This window comes from Xiphophorus maculatus, chromosome 7, assembly GCF_002775205.1.
Source record: "Xiphophorus maculatus strain JP 163 A chromosome 7, X_maculatus-5.0-male, whole genome shotgun sequence".
NCBI classification, from domain to species: domain Eukaryota; kingdom Metazoa; phylum Chordata; class Actinopteri; order Cyprinodontiformes; family Poeciliidae; genus Xiphophorus; species Xiphophorus maculatus.
Window position 1 is genome coordinate 63,945 of NC_036449.1, and position 17,572 is coordinate 81,516.

At 38.2% G+C, this 17,572-nt stretch overlaps 1 protein-coding gene across 1 annotated transcript; it reads left to right on the forward strand.

The window, feature by feature from the left end:
- The first annotated feature begins 1,271 nt into the window (after nucleotides 1–1,271).
- LOC102222224 (N-myc-interactor-like) lies at nucleotides 1,272–16,143 on the forward strand. Its single transcript, XM_023337290.1, has 9 exons — nucleotides 1,272–1,466; nucleotides 1,675–1,737; nucleotides 5,710–5,868; nucleotides 5,950–6,066; nucleotides 6,283–6,454; nucleotides 10,258–10,364; nucleotides 11,357–11,543; nucleotides 13,005–13,108; nucleotides 15,355–16,143. Exons 2-9 carry the CDS (start codon nucleotides 1,675–1,677, stop codon nucleotides 15,556–15,558), a joined length of 1,113 nt encoding a protein of 370 aa, XP_023193058.1. The 5' UTR covers nucleotides 1,272–1,466; the 3' UTR covers nucleotides 15,559–16,143.
- The last annotated feature ends 1,429 nt before the right edge of the window (nucleotides 16,144–17,572 follow it).

Consider the following 17,572-nt stretch of genomic DNA (forward strand, 5'->3'; position numbering starts at 1 on the left):
CTGTCCGTACGTCGCCAATAAAATGGCTAAAAAACATTTAATGTATGAACTGATTTTCCATAATTTAGCTTATTCATATAATGTACAGTGTTTTTTGTCACCAACTGTGTGTGTAAAGTGTTTCGTGTGCTGAGGAGCGATCAGAAACGGCAGAGATGAGGCAGGCAGTTTTCTTGCCTCATGGCAGGGGGCGCTCATGATCCCAGACATTGTGACTCCACAACTGCAGAGTAAGATACAGTAACAGCGAGCTGGCCATACAGTAAAGTCAAGTGCAGCGATATATTTATAGTTTTCTCCTCTTACCTCACCAATCACTTATTAATAATCGCAAAATAAACGTGTGTTAAAAAGGTTTGTGTTAAGATAACTCCAAAATGCTCGGAAATAGGATTTAAAAATATATATTATTACACATCAACAAAGTCTTAAGCAAAACTTCCTAAATAGCATTATTGGGTGTTAAGACTGTTGAAAACTATTATTTAATTATTTTAATGACAGGTTCGGTCTGACCAAACTCCAAATCCTTAAAACCAGTTTCTGAAATTCTGCAACATATAATCAAGTTATTATTTAAATAAATGAAATGTAAATGTAATCTCTGCCTAAGCATACAGTATATGTATGCTTAGGCATAGTAAATAGTTTGCTTAGAAAATAGTTTTTACACCATATAGGCAACTTTCATTTTTCTTAATCTTGTGTTTTTGTGTCTGTCACTTATGAATTACCACTGTCAGTCCATGATCTTGAAGGATAACTAAATTAATATTTAATGTGATTCACAGAACAAAATAAAATTTTGTAGTTAATGGGTTTAATTTTTTTTAAGATGCCAGTATTTTTGTATACATCAGTAGTCGTCCAGTCTTATTTGAAACTGACGTATGGGCTGCTGATTTCCATGGTGCTGGACAGTCGGTTACAGTTATCAAGTGAAAACAAAAAATCTTCGTAAATTATTCAAAGATGGGGTACTAGAATAATTTAATGAATACACAACATAGTTAGCTTTTAAAAGAAATTAAATCGGTCATGCTTTGTTTTCAGAGTCTTTAAAGAATAGGAAAGAAGTTTTATCGTTTTAAAAAAAACAATTCAGGACAGTAAACCCCCTTGAAAATGTCCAAAGACAAGAAAGGACTGAATTAGACTCTGGAGAGGTTGAATGATGGTAACAGTTAACTCAATCATTTTTTATTTAACTCGGCACAACTACTTTGGTATTCTTGGATGTACGAGGCATTCTTGAATGCACCATTAGGCGTGTCGGTTATAAAATGCTGGGTAGCAGCGCGTGACAGTCGGTAGACAAGAAGTGTTGGGGGGGAAAAACGTTCTTTGGACCTCTGCACAACGCCGGTCAGGTTTTCTATCTCAGTTTATAAACAACTTTGATACTTTTTTATACTCTTTCGTAAAAACTAGCAAAAGGTCCTTTTTAAAAACAGCCACCAATAAAGGTAGGACAATAACCAACTTCTAATACCTGCGACGTAATTAACCGACTTACTGGTTTAAGTTTCGATTTCGTCGTCCAAGTTATTGCGGGCTTTATACTAAAGGATTAAAAAGTAATTGTTGTTCGTGTAAATAATTGATATGTTAGCGCTTTAGGGGTTCGGACGGAGAATAGAGTGATTCTTTTTGCCTTGTTTTTCTTTTCGTCAGATGAGTAGTATTCCAAAGATGGACAACCTTGAAGATGCGAAGAAGGAGCTGAAAGAATTGAAGGTGAAAAAGGAAATATATGCCTAAATATATACCACAGTTTTATTTCATTGATAAAACATGTACTTTTATTCATAATGTCGTTGGTTTTGGTTTTGGTTTTGTAACGGAAGTGGGTGTTCTGATGGGGGTGCTATAAACAATCGCCGGATTCTCATCTGCCAGAGGGGAAAGGGTAGTCCAAGTATCTAAATGTATGATTCTTGAAACTACAAATAATTGCTTGATGACTTCTTTTTACTTTGTGATATTCAAAACTAAAGGCAGGTGTTTTTTGCTGGTGTGGTCAGAAACAGGACTGAAGCTGCTGCAGGGTCTATTGGGGCTATAGATTATATTTAAAAAGATATAAATGGCTCTGCTTTGATGGGCTGGCAACTGTCCAGGGTGTACGCCGCCTCTCGCCCAAAATGTCTCGCTGGAGATAGGCACCAGCACCCCTCCCAACCCTACTACAGCCAAGGGTGTAAGAAAATAGATGGATGGATGGATAAATGGCTGTAAATATAAAAATGATCAGAAAGTAATAATATGTGTGTATGTGTTACAAACTTGAGTAATCTTGGGTCACTCCTCCTGGATAAGTATGTAGAGACAGTTGCTTGCACTGTCATTGACTTTACAGCAATCCCCCATACCGAGCATGCATGTAGCGACAGTGGAGAGGAAAACTTCCCTTTAACAGGGAGAAATCTTAAGTGGTTGATTGACATTTGTTGAGGTACAAGAACAGCTTCACATGTAAGCATTGGCAGATCACCGAGATCCAAAATGAATGACATCAGGGCCAATTTATAGGCTAGCTGATTTGTCAGTGCACCCCTAATTACAAGGTGTTGACTCATTTATTGTGAGACGGAACAGATCAATCTGAATATTACAGAGTTTGCTGGTGCCAGACAGGCTAGTCTCAGTATTTCAGAAGCTGCTGATCTACTGGGATTTTCACGCACAACCATCTCTTATGATTACAGAGAATGGTTCGAAAAAGAGAAAATATCCAGTGAGTGGCAGTTCTGAAGGTGCAAATGTCTTGTTGATGCCAGAGGTCAAAAGAGAATGGCCAGACTGGTTCAAGCTGATTGAACGGCAACAGTAAATAACCACTCGTTACAACCGAGGTATGCAGAAAAGCATCTCTGAAGGCACAACACGTCGAACCTCGAGGCGGATGGGCTACAGCAGCAGAAGACCACACCGGGTGCCACTCCTGTCAGCTAAGAACAGGAAACTGAGGCTACAGTTCGCACAGGCTCACCAAAATTGAGACAACAGAAGATTGGAAAAATGTTACCTGGTCTGATGACTCTCGATTTCTGCTGCAACATTCGGATGGTAGGGTCAGAATTTGGTGTCAACAACATGAGAGCACGGATCCATCCTGCCTCGTATTAACTGTTCAGGCTGATGGTAGTGGTGCAATGATGTGGGGGATATTTTCCTAACACGCTTTGGGCCCATTAGTACCAATTGAGCATTGTGTCAATGCCACAGCCTACCTGAATATTGTTGCTGACCATGCCCATCCTTTTATGACCACAGTGTACCCATCTTCTGATGGTTACTTCCAGCAGGATATCTCTGGTTTCTTGAACATGACAATGACTTCACTGTACTTGAATGGCCTCCACAGTCACCAGTTCTCAATCCAATAGATTGAGCACCTTTGGGATGTGGTGGAATGGGAGATATGTATCATGGATGTGCACCCGACAAAACTGCAGCAACTGCATGATTCTGTCTAAGGCTGAAACAATTCCTCGAGTGATTCGAGTACCTTGATTATTAAAATTCTTCGAGGAAAATTTATCTGCCTCGAAGCTTTGTTAATTTCTATTTTATTATTTAGCGCACCGTGCTAAATAATAACACCGGCACCGGCTGGGTTATTACTTATAAGTGCTCTCACTTCCGCCTGAGTTGTTGACAAAAACTGTTAGCAGCATAACGTCCAGTTTTCAAGTTCAGCCTGGGAGGATTTTATTGATTCATGATAATGTCCAGGTCTTTGTCGTTTTTGGGGGGACCAATAAGCATCCTTAAAATGACTGGCGTGATGCCTGGAGTACGGTAGTCTTTTCTTGTCCCGGAGCTGCTGCCTGGTTCAGAGCGAACAGCAAGGAAGAGCGCTGCAGATACTGTATATTTATACAAGTGAGCGCATAGGCTGTACACTGTGGGCGTCTGTGCATTAGATAATTAACGTAAGTGTAGCTTTATAGACGTACCGGAAAATTTATTTCATATCATCCCAGTCTCAACAAATCGGTGGCGGAGTACGTCGTGGCGGCACACGACTGATGTGTTTTTCTTTGTGTGACGAACAAAGGTGTCAAATCCCATCATTAACATGAACACAAAAGCTATAAATGGCATGGCAAGGTGAGAGTTAATCTATTAAATTGACTGAAAATGAATACATGAACGAAAAGCTGGAGTATAGACAGTTTTTAGTATTTGTGAGCCTGCCTCTTTATTATTGAATTGAATATAATTTCAGATTTTTGTATAACTTTTCTTCAGGTTAACTTAGAAAGTGAGCTATTATTGTTACGAGTTAATTTTCTAAAGAAAAGTTATTGTTAGGGAAGCTCAACTGTGAAAAATTGGACTGATGTTGATATGTGGTAGTCTGCTGCTGTTATGTTAGATTTACCAATGTTTTATTTTATCTTTTTTTATTCGATTAATCGTAAGAATAATCGAGAGATTACTCGATTACTAAAATATTCGCTTTTTTAGTTATTTTCAGCAGCTTCTAACAACAACGCTCAGCCACCTGTGAACATCACATTGAGCTTTGTCAATACTTAATTGTAAGTTGTTTTATAATGGTAACATCAACAATGTGTCTCCCCTTATACGGTTGAACTGAAGGGAAAATTGTTTACTGGTTACAACAGTACAAAAAAAAAACTTTAATAATTTGTGCATATTATTGTGTGTTCCACTGTTGTCTGGAAAACTCTAAATAGAGCCCTCTCCCCTCCCCCCAGCCTCCAGATTGTGGGTTACGGCCCTGCGTTTGGTGTCAGAGCGCAGCACACAGAGCTCCTCCTGCGGCTCCACAACTCAGATGGCTGCACAGATTTGTGACACTTATCTTAATATTATATTAATAATTATAATGCCTCTTAGTTGCGCAACTTTACGAACTCGTTCATTCGTGGCTGTTTTCACGTTTATTGTTTGCAGTTTGTCGTAGAGCAATGCGAAGCTCGACGTCATATTACCTTGACATTAACAAAGACACAGTGGAAGGGATCATCCGGGAAATGATGGACAGGGAGAGTCTGACTAAAACTAACTGGATGTCAGACAAATTCTGGTGCTTATGTCTGCTTATTTCCTAGCCCAAAAAGCGCAACCCACGACTCATTAAATTTGCGAGCGACTTTACAAAAAAACAAGCACAAAGCTGCTTATAATAATCAGACTTGGCTACCGAAACTCAAAATAGTTTCTATGTTTCAAGCAACAAAATGCACATCTCCCTCCCTTGTTTACATTTCTGTTGCTGCTGATAATGTCGCACAGAAACGTCAGTCACTCTCCAAGACGCTTACAGGAAAGAACATTTAATTACAAAAGATAATAGTGATTTCGATAAGTAACTGTAGTCTGACTACTGGATTTGAAATAGCAACGCGTTAAATTACTCGTTACTGAAAAAAGTGGTCCGTTGGTAACGCGTTACTGACATCACTGCCTGCGACAGAATGGAGAAGAAGGGACATTCAGACAGTTGCAGGAGTTGTTGACCTTCCCCACTTGTAGAAGCAGCATCTCAGCTTTTGGAATTACATATAGAATTTAAGCTCTTTAAATAGGTTTATTAATCAGAGTATAGCTAATTTAGCAGAACAAGAGAAAAAAAATCTCTGCCACAAGTCCCATGTACACATACTGCACATCAGAAAGAGTATTGTATTCCTTTTCTTTGATGCATGTGTGTCTGTGTATGTATATATAAAGATTAAAGTTGAGAAAGCTGATGACGTGAAAGCCAGGATGATTCTGGAAAAACTGGACGAAGATGAATTAAAGGAGAATGCCAAACAAGAAATGATGGCTAAAGCTGAAAAGCAGGAGTCTTGCCAGAAGGAATTCAATCAAGATTTGGAAAAAGTCAAGGTATGTCGGACTCTTTGTTTACACTTACAGGTTATTGGGAAGGAGATGGTTATGATATATATTTAATCACTTTTTATAAAGGATGAAATCCAGAAGCTTTCTAAACACAGACAAGATATATTGGATAAACTGAGGCGATGTAAAGCTCAATTGGAGGCTAAGAGAACCGAGGCTTCAAAACTGAAGCACAAATTCAAGGTGAGAATGTAATTTTTTCTGGTTTTTAAGCATAAATTGTCCTGTTTGTTTATCTTTTCTACTAAAGTATATGAATTTGGGTGTTCTAAAAAAAGTCATCCAAATAATAAAAGTTGTTTAGATTAAAGATGTTTGATTTAAATAGATATTTGATTATTCACAGGGGCAATAACAGCATATAAATTTAAATGAAGGCTAACTGTATTCCTTGTCTAGATCTATGCCCAGATTCCTGAGACAGAAGTGCAGTTTCTGTCTCTTATCAGAGAGGAGAATGGGGAGGGAGAAGACATCAGTCATTCAGTCAGAGGAGTGTTTACCATCAGCCAGAGAGCTGCAGTTCTCCTACTAGGAGGGCAGGCTCTCATCACTTTTGAGGAAGAGAAAGGTAAACAGGACTTCATTGTTGTTTTCTTATATATGTGGTACTGTTTGCACATTATGCAATGTGGTTGATATGAAAAAGATTCAATTTAATTTAACTGCATAGCATCCATTCAAACAAATGTCTACAGGTTCACAAAATTCAAAGCAATAATACAGACAAATTTATTCATAGTCAGAATCATAAGCATACAGCTCAAAATTGACAAATAAACTTTTGTGACATTTAAAAAATAAATCAGTGACGAATATAGCCACTCTTCTTTTCAATAACAGTTATAAGCCTTTCATTCATGGAGTCCATCAGTTTCTTGATCTGTTGACTATCAACTTTTCTGTGGCAGTAACCACAGCCTCCCAGACACTGTCCAGAAATGTGTACCGTTTTCCTTCACCTAAATCCCCTGTTTAAGAAGGGCTCACAAGTTCTCAATGAGGTTTAGGTTTTGTGAGGCAGGGGCACACTTTGTTATTATTTCATCTTTAAAGCTTTTACTGGCTAGCCAGATAAGAATGACCATAGCCAGTAAAGAATGACCATAGCCAGTAAACAATGACCATAGCCACGGGCCCATCTATCTGGTATGTCAAGAGTCACTCTTGTCAGTCCATGTAGTCTTTTGAAAAAAACATCTTCAGATATGTCTTGGCCCAGTCTTGATGTTTCAACTTATTGGTCTTGTTCAGCGGTGCTCGGGTTTCAGCCTTCCTTACCTTGGCCATGTCTCTGAGCTCTGAACATATTGTACTTCTGGGAACTCCAGGTAGGTTTCAGTTCTGAAATATGACAGCACTGGAAGATAATGGATTCCTGGTAGCTTCAAATGTGATTCTTCTCAAATCTTTTGCAGTTCATTAGTTAGGACGGGGGGGGGGGGGGGGGGGGGGGAGAGGCTGTGCGTTACCGCCAGCCGACAGCTCGGTGGAAGCAGAGCAGAGGCGCGATAATGCAGAGCAGCTGACAGGAAAACAGAAAGTATGCCTTTATTTCTTACTATATTCAATGTAGACAGTTTAAAACCACACAATAAAATCTGGATATTTTTCCAGAAAAACCTTGGTACTTTGAGCATTAACTTTAAATTATGATACTTCCCAGATATTCATTATTTCTATCTACTTGTTGGTTCTCAGCCATCCAGGACACGAGAAAACCAAAAAAGGTTTAAAAATAAAGCAACTTAAGTTAAAATTTAAATAGCCCATAAATTGTATTGAGAGCCACTACAATAAATTAATATTTATGAGGAATTTTATTACGTGGAGTCACTCATTAAAACTTGTTTATTTAGAGTCTTGCATGTAAAGGTGTAGCAGAGATTAGATCAGTGACACTGAACCAAACTCATATCTAAACAACATTTAAATTTTAACTTCACTTCTGTGGGTCTCAACAGTTTGTTTACTGAGAAAAACACACGTTTGTTGAACATTACCACTTACTAGTCATTTTGGGTCCTGCAGGTTGAACACATTAAAAAAATTTTAAACCACGTTACATTTCACTGTAACTTTTTTGACCCCCCCCATTTGAATTTGAATCCCAAATTATGCTTAATTAAGAAATTTCTTTGTTTATTGTCCCCCCCAATAATGAGATGGGATTTACTCCCTTGTGCAGGTGTGTGTTAGAATCATCGCAGCAAACCAGCAAAAACCAAAGAACTTTGTACAGTTTTCCTCCCCAAGCTAACTGAGTTGATTAATGTCGTTGGATGCAGGTAATTTTAGCTAAATGATGACTAGCTAATGCTAATATCACATTAAGCTTGTTAACAAGTATAGGCTACTAATTATTTTGTTATCTATACTGTATGTAACCGGATCCTTTCTGCGTCTTGCTGGTTTTGAGTAATCAGTGACACGGTTTGTCTTTAAAAAGGATGGTTTCTTGATTTATTCTGACGAGAACAACATATAGAAAACAACCGTGTTATAGGCTGCCCGCTCCAAGTCCTACACAAAACAAAAGTACATAACAAAAATTAACTTAATAGATTTATAAATAACTGGATGTATTTAGATGAAAAATAAACAGCACATACCTCTCCCACAGGACAACATGACAAAGGGGGAGGGTGTAAGGGGCGCAAACAATTTAAAGACAATACCACAGAAGAAGAAATAAAAAGGCGGGGCTTCCGCTCTTAAAGTAACACGGTTAAAACAATGACAGTTTTTTCTAGATGTGTTTCAGTCAGGTAAGAAACAATACAAATAACGTAAAAAATGGCATTTTGTGTAATTATAGCAAAAGAGAAACACAACCAGGTTACATATATTCAAAAGTGGATAGTACTGGTTATACTTGGTTGACTAACTTCTGGGAGAAAAAAAAGGTACTTATAAGATTTGCCTTACTGCACTGTACTTTTTCTTTTACTTGAGTAATATTATTGCTATGTATAGATTGATTTTGCATTTAAAGAAATAGACTTCAGAGATCGGAAATAGTTGATTATTAGATTTCTGCAATATGAGCTGTTTATGCAAATTAGTTCCTGAACATTTTATATATGTCATTGTTTACATCCTTATTGTTTATTTCATATTAATAAGCATGGTTATTTTATTTGAAAGATTACATACTTAAAGGTTTGTTTATGTATTTACATTAAAGTAAAAACTCGTTCACCCTGCCCCCTCCCCTCCAAAAAAATAAAAAATAAGCCAATGCCCCCCACCCTGCTAAGCTTTTCTGGGGCGGGGGCTGAAAAGTTGTAATAAATTTTGGGAGGTAGGCTTCAGTATCAGTTTCAGCAGAAAAACGTCATAAGAAGAAGAATAGAAAAATTGAGTAAAAACAATAGGGTTCCCTCCTCTACTGGGAGCAGGCGAACGGCCATGTCCTACATTAGCCGTTTGCTCACTCCTGTAGAATGAGAGCCCTAATTATGGCCTGAACAGTCTCATTCATCTTTCTAATGAACAACATGGTTATAAACGGACAACAAGGTGGAACAATATGGAATCAGTGATGCCTTAGTAACTACGTCTAGAATTGGCCCAATATTAATTCTTCTGATACAAACGTGGGTTGTGAACATGTGGGAGTGCACACGCTTAACGTGCACGGGTTGGCCATGAACACATTATCTAGTTTTATGGTATCATTCCTTGCAAATTGTACAGTTGACTGACTTCCTGTTTTTGGTGGTGACTGACTTTCTGTTTTTGGTGGTTAAACTAGAATTTCAGAGCATTCTTCTAAACCCCTGTGTGTCTCTGTGTTCATAGAATCTTATTCCCCCAAATATTTTTATCAGAATTTTCTCTTATACAAACATAATAAAAACATGAAAAATAAATAAAGATTAAAAACATACAGTGCAATTCCACGACCCACCCCCCAAAAAAGCCCAGGGCTCACTCTGTACAAAAAAAAGTTTACATGTCACAGTGTTTGACAAGATGTAGAAAGGGTAACTAAATATCTTTAAAGTCTTCAACCTTCCCTTTCGCTATATAAGTTAGTTTTTCCTTTGCTAGGTTGTTGCTCAATAGTTTGATCCATTTATCTTTGGTCTTTTTGTGTTCCTCCACTTCAGAGCAATCATATGTTAAGCCTGCAAAAAACAAAAAATCACAAGGTTCTTTCTCTTCACATTAGTAATTCCAATAAACTTGCGGAAAACTAAAAAAAAAACTAAATTACTGCACCTTCAGTCTTTCCTTGACACATATGTGGATCTGCAGGACATTTTGCACATATAAGTAGTTGCTGAGTTTCATTTAAGAACGTCTCAGACTCGCATCTCATTGGCTCTTTATAAGATCTGTATTTCTGTCATGTTGTCTGTCCTCTAGTGGCTCAAAAAATCCTGAAGCTCCCTGGTTGCCGTGTGTCCTGTGAAGACACCACCCTGAATGTGAAACCAAAAGGACTTACCTTGGGAACATCTGTGAAGTTTGAGGTATATAATAAAATCCAGATTTACCAATAAAACGGAACCACTGATGAATTATAGATTATTCAAATTTTTGCACATTTCTTGAGTGATTTTAAACAAACATGAAAAACAAATGTTTCTTTTTAAAATCACAATGAAAATATCAACAAAATCCAATTATTTTTATTAATCAGTGACCATCACTGTGATCACTCCACCACTTTTTAACATTGTTTTGAGAGGGTGAGATTATCATTGTCAATCAGATGGGATTGCTCCTGCCCTTCACAATCTCTGATTGCTTTCGACCAGTATGTGAGCGTAATGTGTGACTGTTGCTGAATTGCAGAGAATTTCTAAGTGTGAAGGACTTAGACAAATATTGACTGGGAAACTAAATTTAAACAGGCTGGGACAAATAATGCATTAATATGTCAGAACACAGCAAAGAAAAAATCAAATACTTCCTGAAGGAGACATTTTAGTGATATATTTGCTCACAGCTGTCCATAACAAATCTAACTCATTCCTTCTTTGTGTAATTGTTGAATCTAGAGGTCACTCGAGAGATAACTTATGTTGTGTCAATTCAGATGCTTCTGGTTCAGCTGCACTTTTTAGAAAAACTGACAACTGGCATTTAGACACTGAGTGGAAGGGCTATTATGATGGTGGTTAAATCATTTTCTTAGGGTTTGCTATGCCGTAAAAAGACAGATGGTTAGATAGACAAAGGTGTGCACTGATATTATAGATGGTGTTGAATATAATCAGGATTGCATCATTCACACTCACTGAGTTTTTGCCCTTGCTTCTCCCCTTTTTGATAAATTTCATTCATTTTGCTTTGCTCATTTTGCCAACCAACACCTAACATCATTGAGGGTCGCATGTTACACTGACGTCTGACTACATAGAATATATAAAGTGTGAACATAGTGTAAATATTGTCATTACCACTCAAACATTGCATTATGAAATAACTTTTTTGCAATACCTTTGTTTTATCTGTGGAGGTCCATGTGGATGTGTCCAGAAAAGAGCTGAAACTATACAACATCCCCCCTGCCATGCCGGAGGACAGAATGGAGGACCGTCTGGAGATCAGCTTTTCCAGACCAACCAGGGGAGGAGGAGAAGTGGAAAGTGTGGATTACGATGGCAAGACTGGAACTGGGTCCATTACATTTTTGAAACCTGGAGGTATTACTCTCAGGGTCACACACACTGAGATGTAGTAAAATGCCAAAACAACCTACGTGTGTCCTTTGTTACCCATTTACCTTGAAGTCTACATGACATGGTATAGTAGCAAGTCATAAGGTATGGCATTCAGAATTATTGTCTGAGTGTCAACGTGTGGCCCAACAGATTTACTTAGATTCAGCTAAGTGTTTTATTAGTAATTGCTCTAGGTTTATTTCAAGCTGTGGCTGCTATCCAGTAGCATCAGTATGTGAAAACACTACAAAGTGAAGTGCTTTATAGTCCTCGAAGTGCTATGTACAGTAAGTACCATTTACCATTTAGACACCTGTCTGAAAGGTTTATTTTGTCAAAGAAATGCACTTGAAATAGGGAAGGAAAAATATAGAAACTACAAGATTTTAATATGAAGGATTAATTTCTTTATACTAAGATTGAAATAGATCCAAAACTTGACAGATCATTCCTGTACAATAATTTAGTGCTATAAGGTAAATGCTTTTTTATTTGCAAGTATTTGAGGTGGAGGTGGTCAGCACATACAAATACTTGGGCCAACAACTAGACAATCAGCTGAACTGGTTCTCCAATGTAGATAATGTGTACAAGAAAGCAGAATGTACTTTTTGAGGAGATTGTCCTCCTTCAATGTGTGCTCTAAGCTCCTGTACATGTTTTATAAGTCCATTATGTCTACTGTTATATTCTGTGCAATCGTTTGTTGGGGGGGCAATGCAAGAAAGAGAGACACACAGAGACTGAACCGCCTCATCTGCAGAGCTGGCTCCGTGGTCGGTGTGAGCCTGGAGTCTGTGGAGACGGTGGTGGAACAGAGGACACTGTCTAAACTCAGTCTAGTCCTGGAGAACACTAGCCATCCTCTGTACACTGTTTTCTCCAACCAGAGGAGCTCCTTCAGTGACAGGTTCCTCTCACTGGGTTGTTCAACTGAGAGGATTAAAAACTCCTTTGTCCCACAGGCCATTAGGCTTTATAATGCTGCTGTCTTTGGGACGGTGAAGGGAGGGAGACGGGATAACTAGTATGTTAACATATTTAAGCACTTTTACTAGACCTCTTTTTAGTGGTAATGTATTTATTTATTATATTCTTGTACCTTTTATGGATGTCTCCAGTTGTACGATTTTAATGCTGTGTGGATGTGAATTAATGTGTGAACAACAGATAACCTCACTTTCCCTACAGGATTAATAAAGTTTAACCTAACCTTATTTGAACCCCGAAATTGCTAGAAGTTTGAGACTCGGATCATGCCATAAGTACTCTCCAGTTATTTTAATCAGTAAAACAAAACTTATTAAATTGCCTATAGATTGTGTCTGAATGGCCACAATCCATTCATTTTGAATGGACACTAGTGTAAAGATAATAAAATCAAATTTTTGAGTTAATGATGAATTCCATGCTGAAATGTTGTCTTTGTGTGTGTGCGTATAGTTGCCTGGAGGTTGGCCAGAAAAGGAGTGTACAAAGTAAATCTTGAATCTGAAGTTAATGTCAAGGTTGGACCAGCGTATGAGTACAAGTTGGAGAAGTTTCAAGTAAGAGACAATACACTCGTCCTACAAACAGTTCTGTTTATTTTATCCTTTATAAATATTTCTGTCCATCATTCATTCCTCAAAGAATTTGTTCTTCATGGGCAAAAGTGTGCATAAAAACGGTCCTGTTTTCCAACAAAATGGTCTTAGGTTTTTTTTGTCAGATTAACATTTACTTCTCAAGTCCTAGCAAATTGACGATTCAGTTTGTGACTTGAGTCTGACTCCAACTCACAATACAAAAAGGCAGAGCCACGCTGGATCTGCTAATGGAAACTGAATCTGGCTGGGCAGACCAGGACCAAACCAGTTGGAGGCGCACCTCTGCTCTGCTCTTGACCTCTGTACTGTCCTAAATGTTCCATCAGAAATTTCTAAAAAAAAACAACAAACACAGTTGTGAGAGGTGTCAATAGTGACTTGATAGGTAAGCCTGGCAGTGGATGTGGCAATAGGAATCAAATGTAACAGAAGTAGTAAACAGTGGATGTAAAGTCGACACAGGTAGCTAACCAGTGACAGGTTGTCTTTGCGATGCGAACCGGAGACGGAGGAAAGACAGTGTTGGTAGCTTTCTAACACCTTAATGAACACAACCAGAATCAACTTTACAGCAGATGGAGTTGGTTCTTCCTTGTTGGTTATAGTAGCTGCAAACAGCGACAAATTGACCTTAATCTCGAGGGCAGTGGAAGCTGATAGAACTACTCTGTCCCTGGATGCTAATGCACCCATCAGAACAAACTAATAATTGAGATGCATGAGTTGAAGGCTGTGAAGCCTTTATGCAACAGGACATCTGAAGAGGCAAGGACACTGGCCTCTACAACCAGCCAGCTGTGAACTCTTCATAAACAGGTCATAGATGGGCAGCAGAACATTTTAAAACAGATACTAATGTAAACATGAGAGAAGAGACTGCAGGAGAATCAGAGACAGACACTGGTTCTGGTATCAGATAAGTGAGTAAACAGTCCTCTGAGTTGGGAGTTGGTCTACAAGACGTACTTCGATAAGTTGAAAGGTATTTTTCTCCTCAAACCATTTCTGTACAGTGTTTGCTTTGTGGCAGTGAGCATTACCCTGCGGTTTTAGCTGTGGCTCTATATTCCCACTCCATGTTTAATCACATTACACACTTTTCCACTAGAGCACCTCCAATTGGTTTGGTCCTCGTCCATGATTGGCTCGTGATTTACCTCACTGAAAACTCCAAACAACATTATAGTTTAGCTGTGGACTGTGGACATGCTGTCTGCTACCAGAGAGCTGCTCAGTATAGAGGAGTGTAATTATGAGTTTAATCACACTCAGCACCAGGAACACTTTAAATTTTGGAGCAGAATGACTGATTTAGCAGCACAGCTAGCAGCTCATCTCTCTGAAGAACTGACGGTAATAAAAAGAGAAACGGTTCAGTTGTGGTCAGCTTTCTGTCAGAGCTGCAGTTTAGTGGAGACAGTGGGAAACACCTCAACTAAATAATATTAGCTTGTGATGTGAATTTTATTTTTTCCTTTGGATTTAAAAAAAACAATTATAAAGCTCAGGTGTGGATATTGGTTTACATCTTTTGACTGCTTTACCTAAATAAAAAAGGTTGCACATTTAATTAATGTAATTTTATTTATATGTATTGCAAAATAATCAGCTGATCTGAGTATTTATCATTATGCTGGATTTATTTATTCCCTATCTGGGTTTATTTGAGTCCATCAGAACCAGAACCTGGAGGTTTCTCCATTGCTGAGTGTTGCTGCAAACATCAGCAGAGAGTTGAGCACAGCTGCTGCTGCTCACATCCCATCAACAATAGTGAGGAACAGAGAATCATGGAAAAGCTCACTACCTGGGTTAGAACCGAACCGCACATTAACTGGTTAGGGAGCGAATTCCCAGTGGGAAAGCAGCTATTGATTACTCATGTTCCAAGCTAATCACATGGACATGCCACTCCCTGTTATAGTAGAATTGGCCTTCAAAATAAAAGTCTTGCCATGGTAATAATTCTAAATATTAATTGACGGATCAAGTCTGAATTATGTCTGTATAATTACTGTGTGCAGCATCTTACTCATTCCCATAAACAGAACATCTGCCCTACTCCAGATGTTGCTCTCTCCATTGCTGCCTACTCCATGTCACTCCACAACCACAACACTAATCAATTAATGCTTTGAAAATCTTGGGCACCATATGTCCCACATCATTATGCAAGTTGATCTTATGTCTGTTATTCATTTCAGACATCATGCGGTTCATCAAGGCGAACCGTTCTTCTGGAAGGCATTGATGATGTGGAGGATGAGGAGGACCTGCAGGACCACCTGGAAATTCATTTTCAGAAGCCCAACAACAGTGGTGGTGAAATTGAAAACATCAAGTATATTTCTAAGGGAAAGTCTCTCCAGGCATTTTTCAGTGAGGACAAAATAGACATAACCAACTAAAGTTAGTTGGAAGTAGTCATCTTCAGCAGTATGTGAGTTTTCAGGAAGAGAGGAGAACCTGACTCCATGGTCTGTTCAGTGGTAAAAACAGAAAATTATTTTAGTTTTGACACTTGGAAATGTTATTTGGTTACGGTGATATTTTCTTTATGTTCTGGAAAAGCGGGTGTAGGTTTGATTTTAGTATATATAAGTTACTATGCTTACACAATCTGTAGATATGAACTGGGTTTCCAGACAGAAACTACGTATGTTCAGTAACCATGTGACATCTCAACCCTGACGAGCTAAAATTACATCTATGGAATATTGATCTTAATGTAATTTATGACATAACAGGTATTGGCAGCCAGTTTCTAAAGTTTTTAAAGTATACTTCAGCACTAATTTAAGCATAAATTATGTATTATATGAATATATGGTGGTAAATTACCCTCATTAGGGATGACAGATATTTTGCATACTGTGTAAAAAGCAAAAATCAGACTTTTTGCCTGGGTTATCACTAAGGTTTAAGCTTCTACTTGTTATTGTCTCTTCTGCCCTGTTCATGATGCCTATTAAAATATAAAGACTACATCAGTAGAATTGGTTTTGTGTGTGTCTTTTACTTTTGACTTCAAAGTTAAAGGAATGACTTATCATTCCTTCAAATGATAATAGTCCTATTTGCTAGAAAAAAATAGGTAGCCTATAATGACATAGCAAATGTACATTTTGTCTTTGCTTGAGTTCAAAAATTCTCAAGATCTCTATTTTTTTCTTTTTCTTTTAATGGCTGGTCATTCCTTGTCATCTAAAAGAACACTTCTTTAACCACCTATTAGCTGACTGTCCTTAATTTAGTATCCAAACCACAAGAGGACACATATTTTAGATTACTTTTAACAACTGTTTGCATCCATAATGTTTTAGGACATTCATGCAAAAGAAGGGAAGTGCATCAAGGTGGTAATTTAAATCGTAGTCTATACAAGTATCATGCAGAGTTTTTGCCGTATTACATACAGTACAGACCAAAAGTTTGGACACACCTTTCTAATTCAATGGGTTTTCTTTATTTTCATGACTATTTATAAGGCAAGAAATCCCACTTATTAACCTGACAGGGCACACCTATGAAGTGAAAACCATTTCAGGTGACTACCTCTTGAAGCTCATCAAGAAAATGCAGAGTGTGTGCAAAGCAGTAATCACAGCAAAAGGTTGCTACTTTGAAGAAACTAGAATATAAGGGGTATTTTCAGTTGTTTGACACTTTTTTTGTTTAGTGCATATTTCCACATGTGTTATTCATAGTTTTGATGCATTCAGTGTGAATCTACAATGTCAATAGTTATGAAAATAAAGGAAACTCATTGAATTAAAAGGTGTTTCCAAACTTTTTGTCATGGAACGGTGGGGTGTAGGTGATGGTGAGGCAGACGCAGCAGACCCAGGTAAGGTAAATGGTGTATTTAATGACGGGAACACAGTCCAAACAACGAGCAGCAGGCACATCGACACACTGGCCACGAATAGACTAGACATTGACGACGACAAGGACCCGACGAGGAACAAGGAACACAGGTGGATTTAAATACACAGCGGGTAATCACAGAACGAGGCACACCTGGGAACAATCAAGGGGAGGACAGGACAACAAAGAGACTCAAGGACAAAGAAAACTCAAAATTAACACACAGAACACGACACTTTTAGTCTGTACTGTATGTCACAGGAAAACATTAACTATAGGGTAAAATTTAAAACATAAACACATATCATGTCCCCAGGAAGCAATCGTTTCTCAACAGCCAAGAGCCCAAACCTTCTGGTTAAACCAAGTACAAGGTACTAGTTTCTACTAGGATAGGATTGACTACAGGGAATGAAACAGGTCTGAGGATACTTCAGTCTTGCTGTGTCTCAGGTGAACATAGAGCTGAAGCTCTGGCTGGATTAAGGCATCACGAGGGAGAAATATACTGTTCTTCTGTATGACATACTGATGGTATAAACACTTTTCTACTAA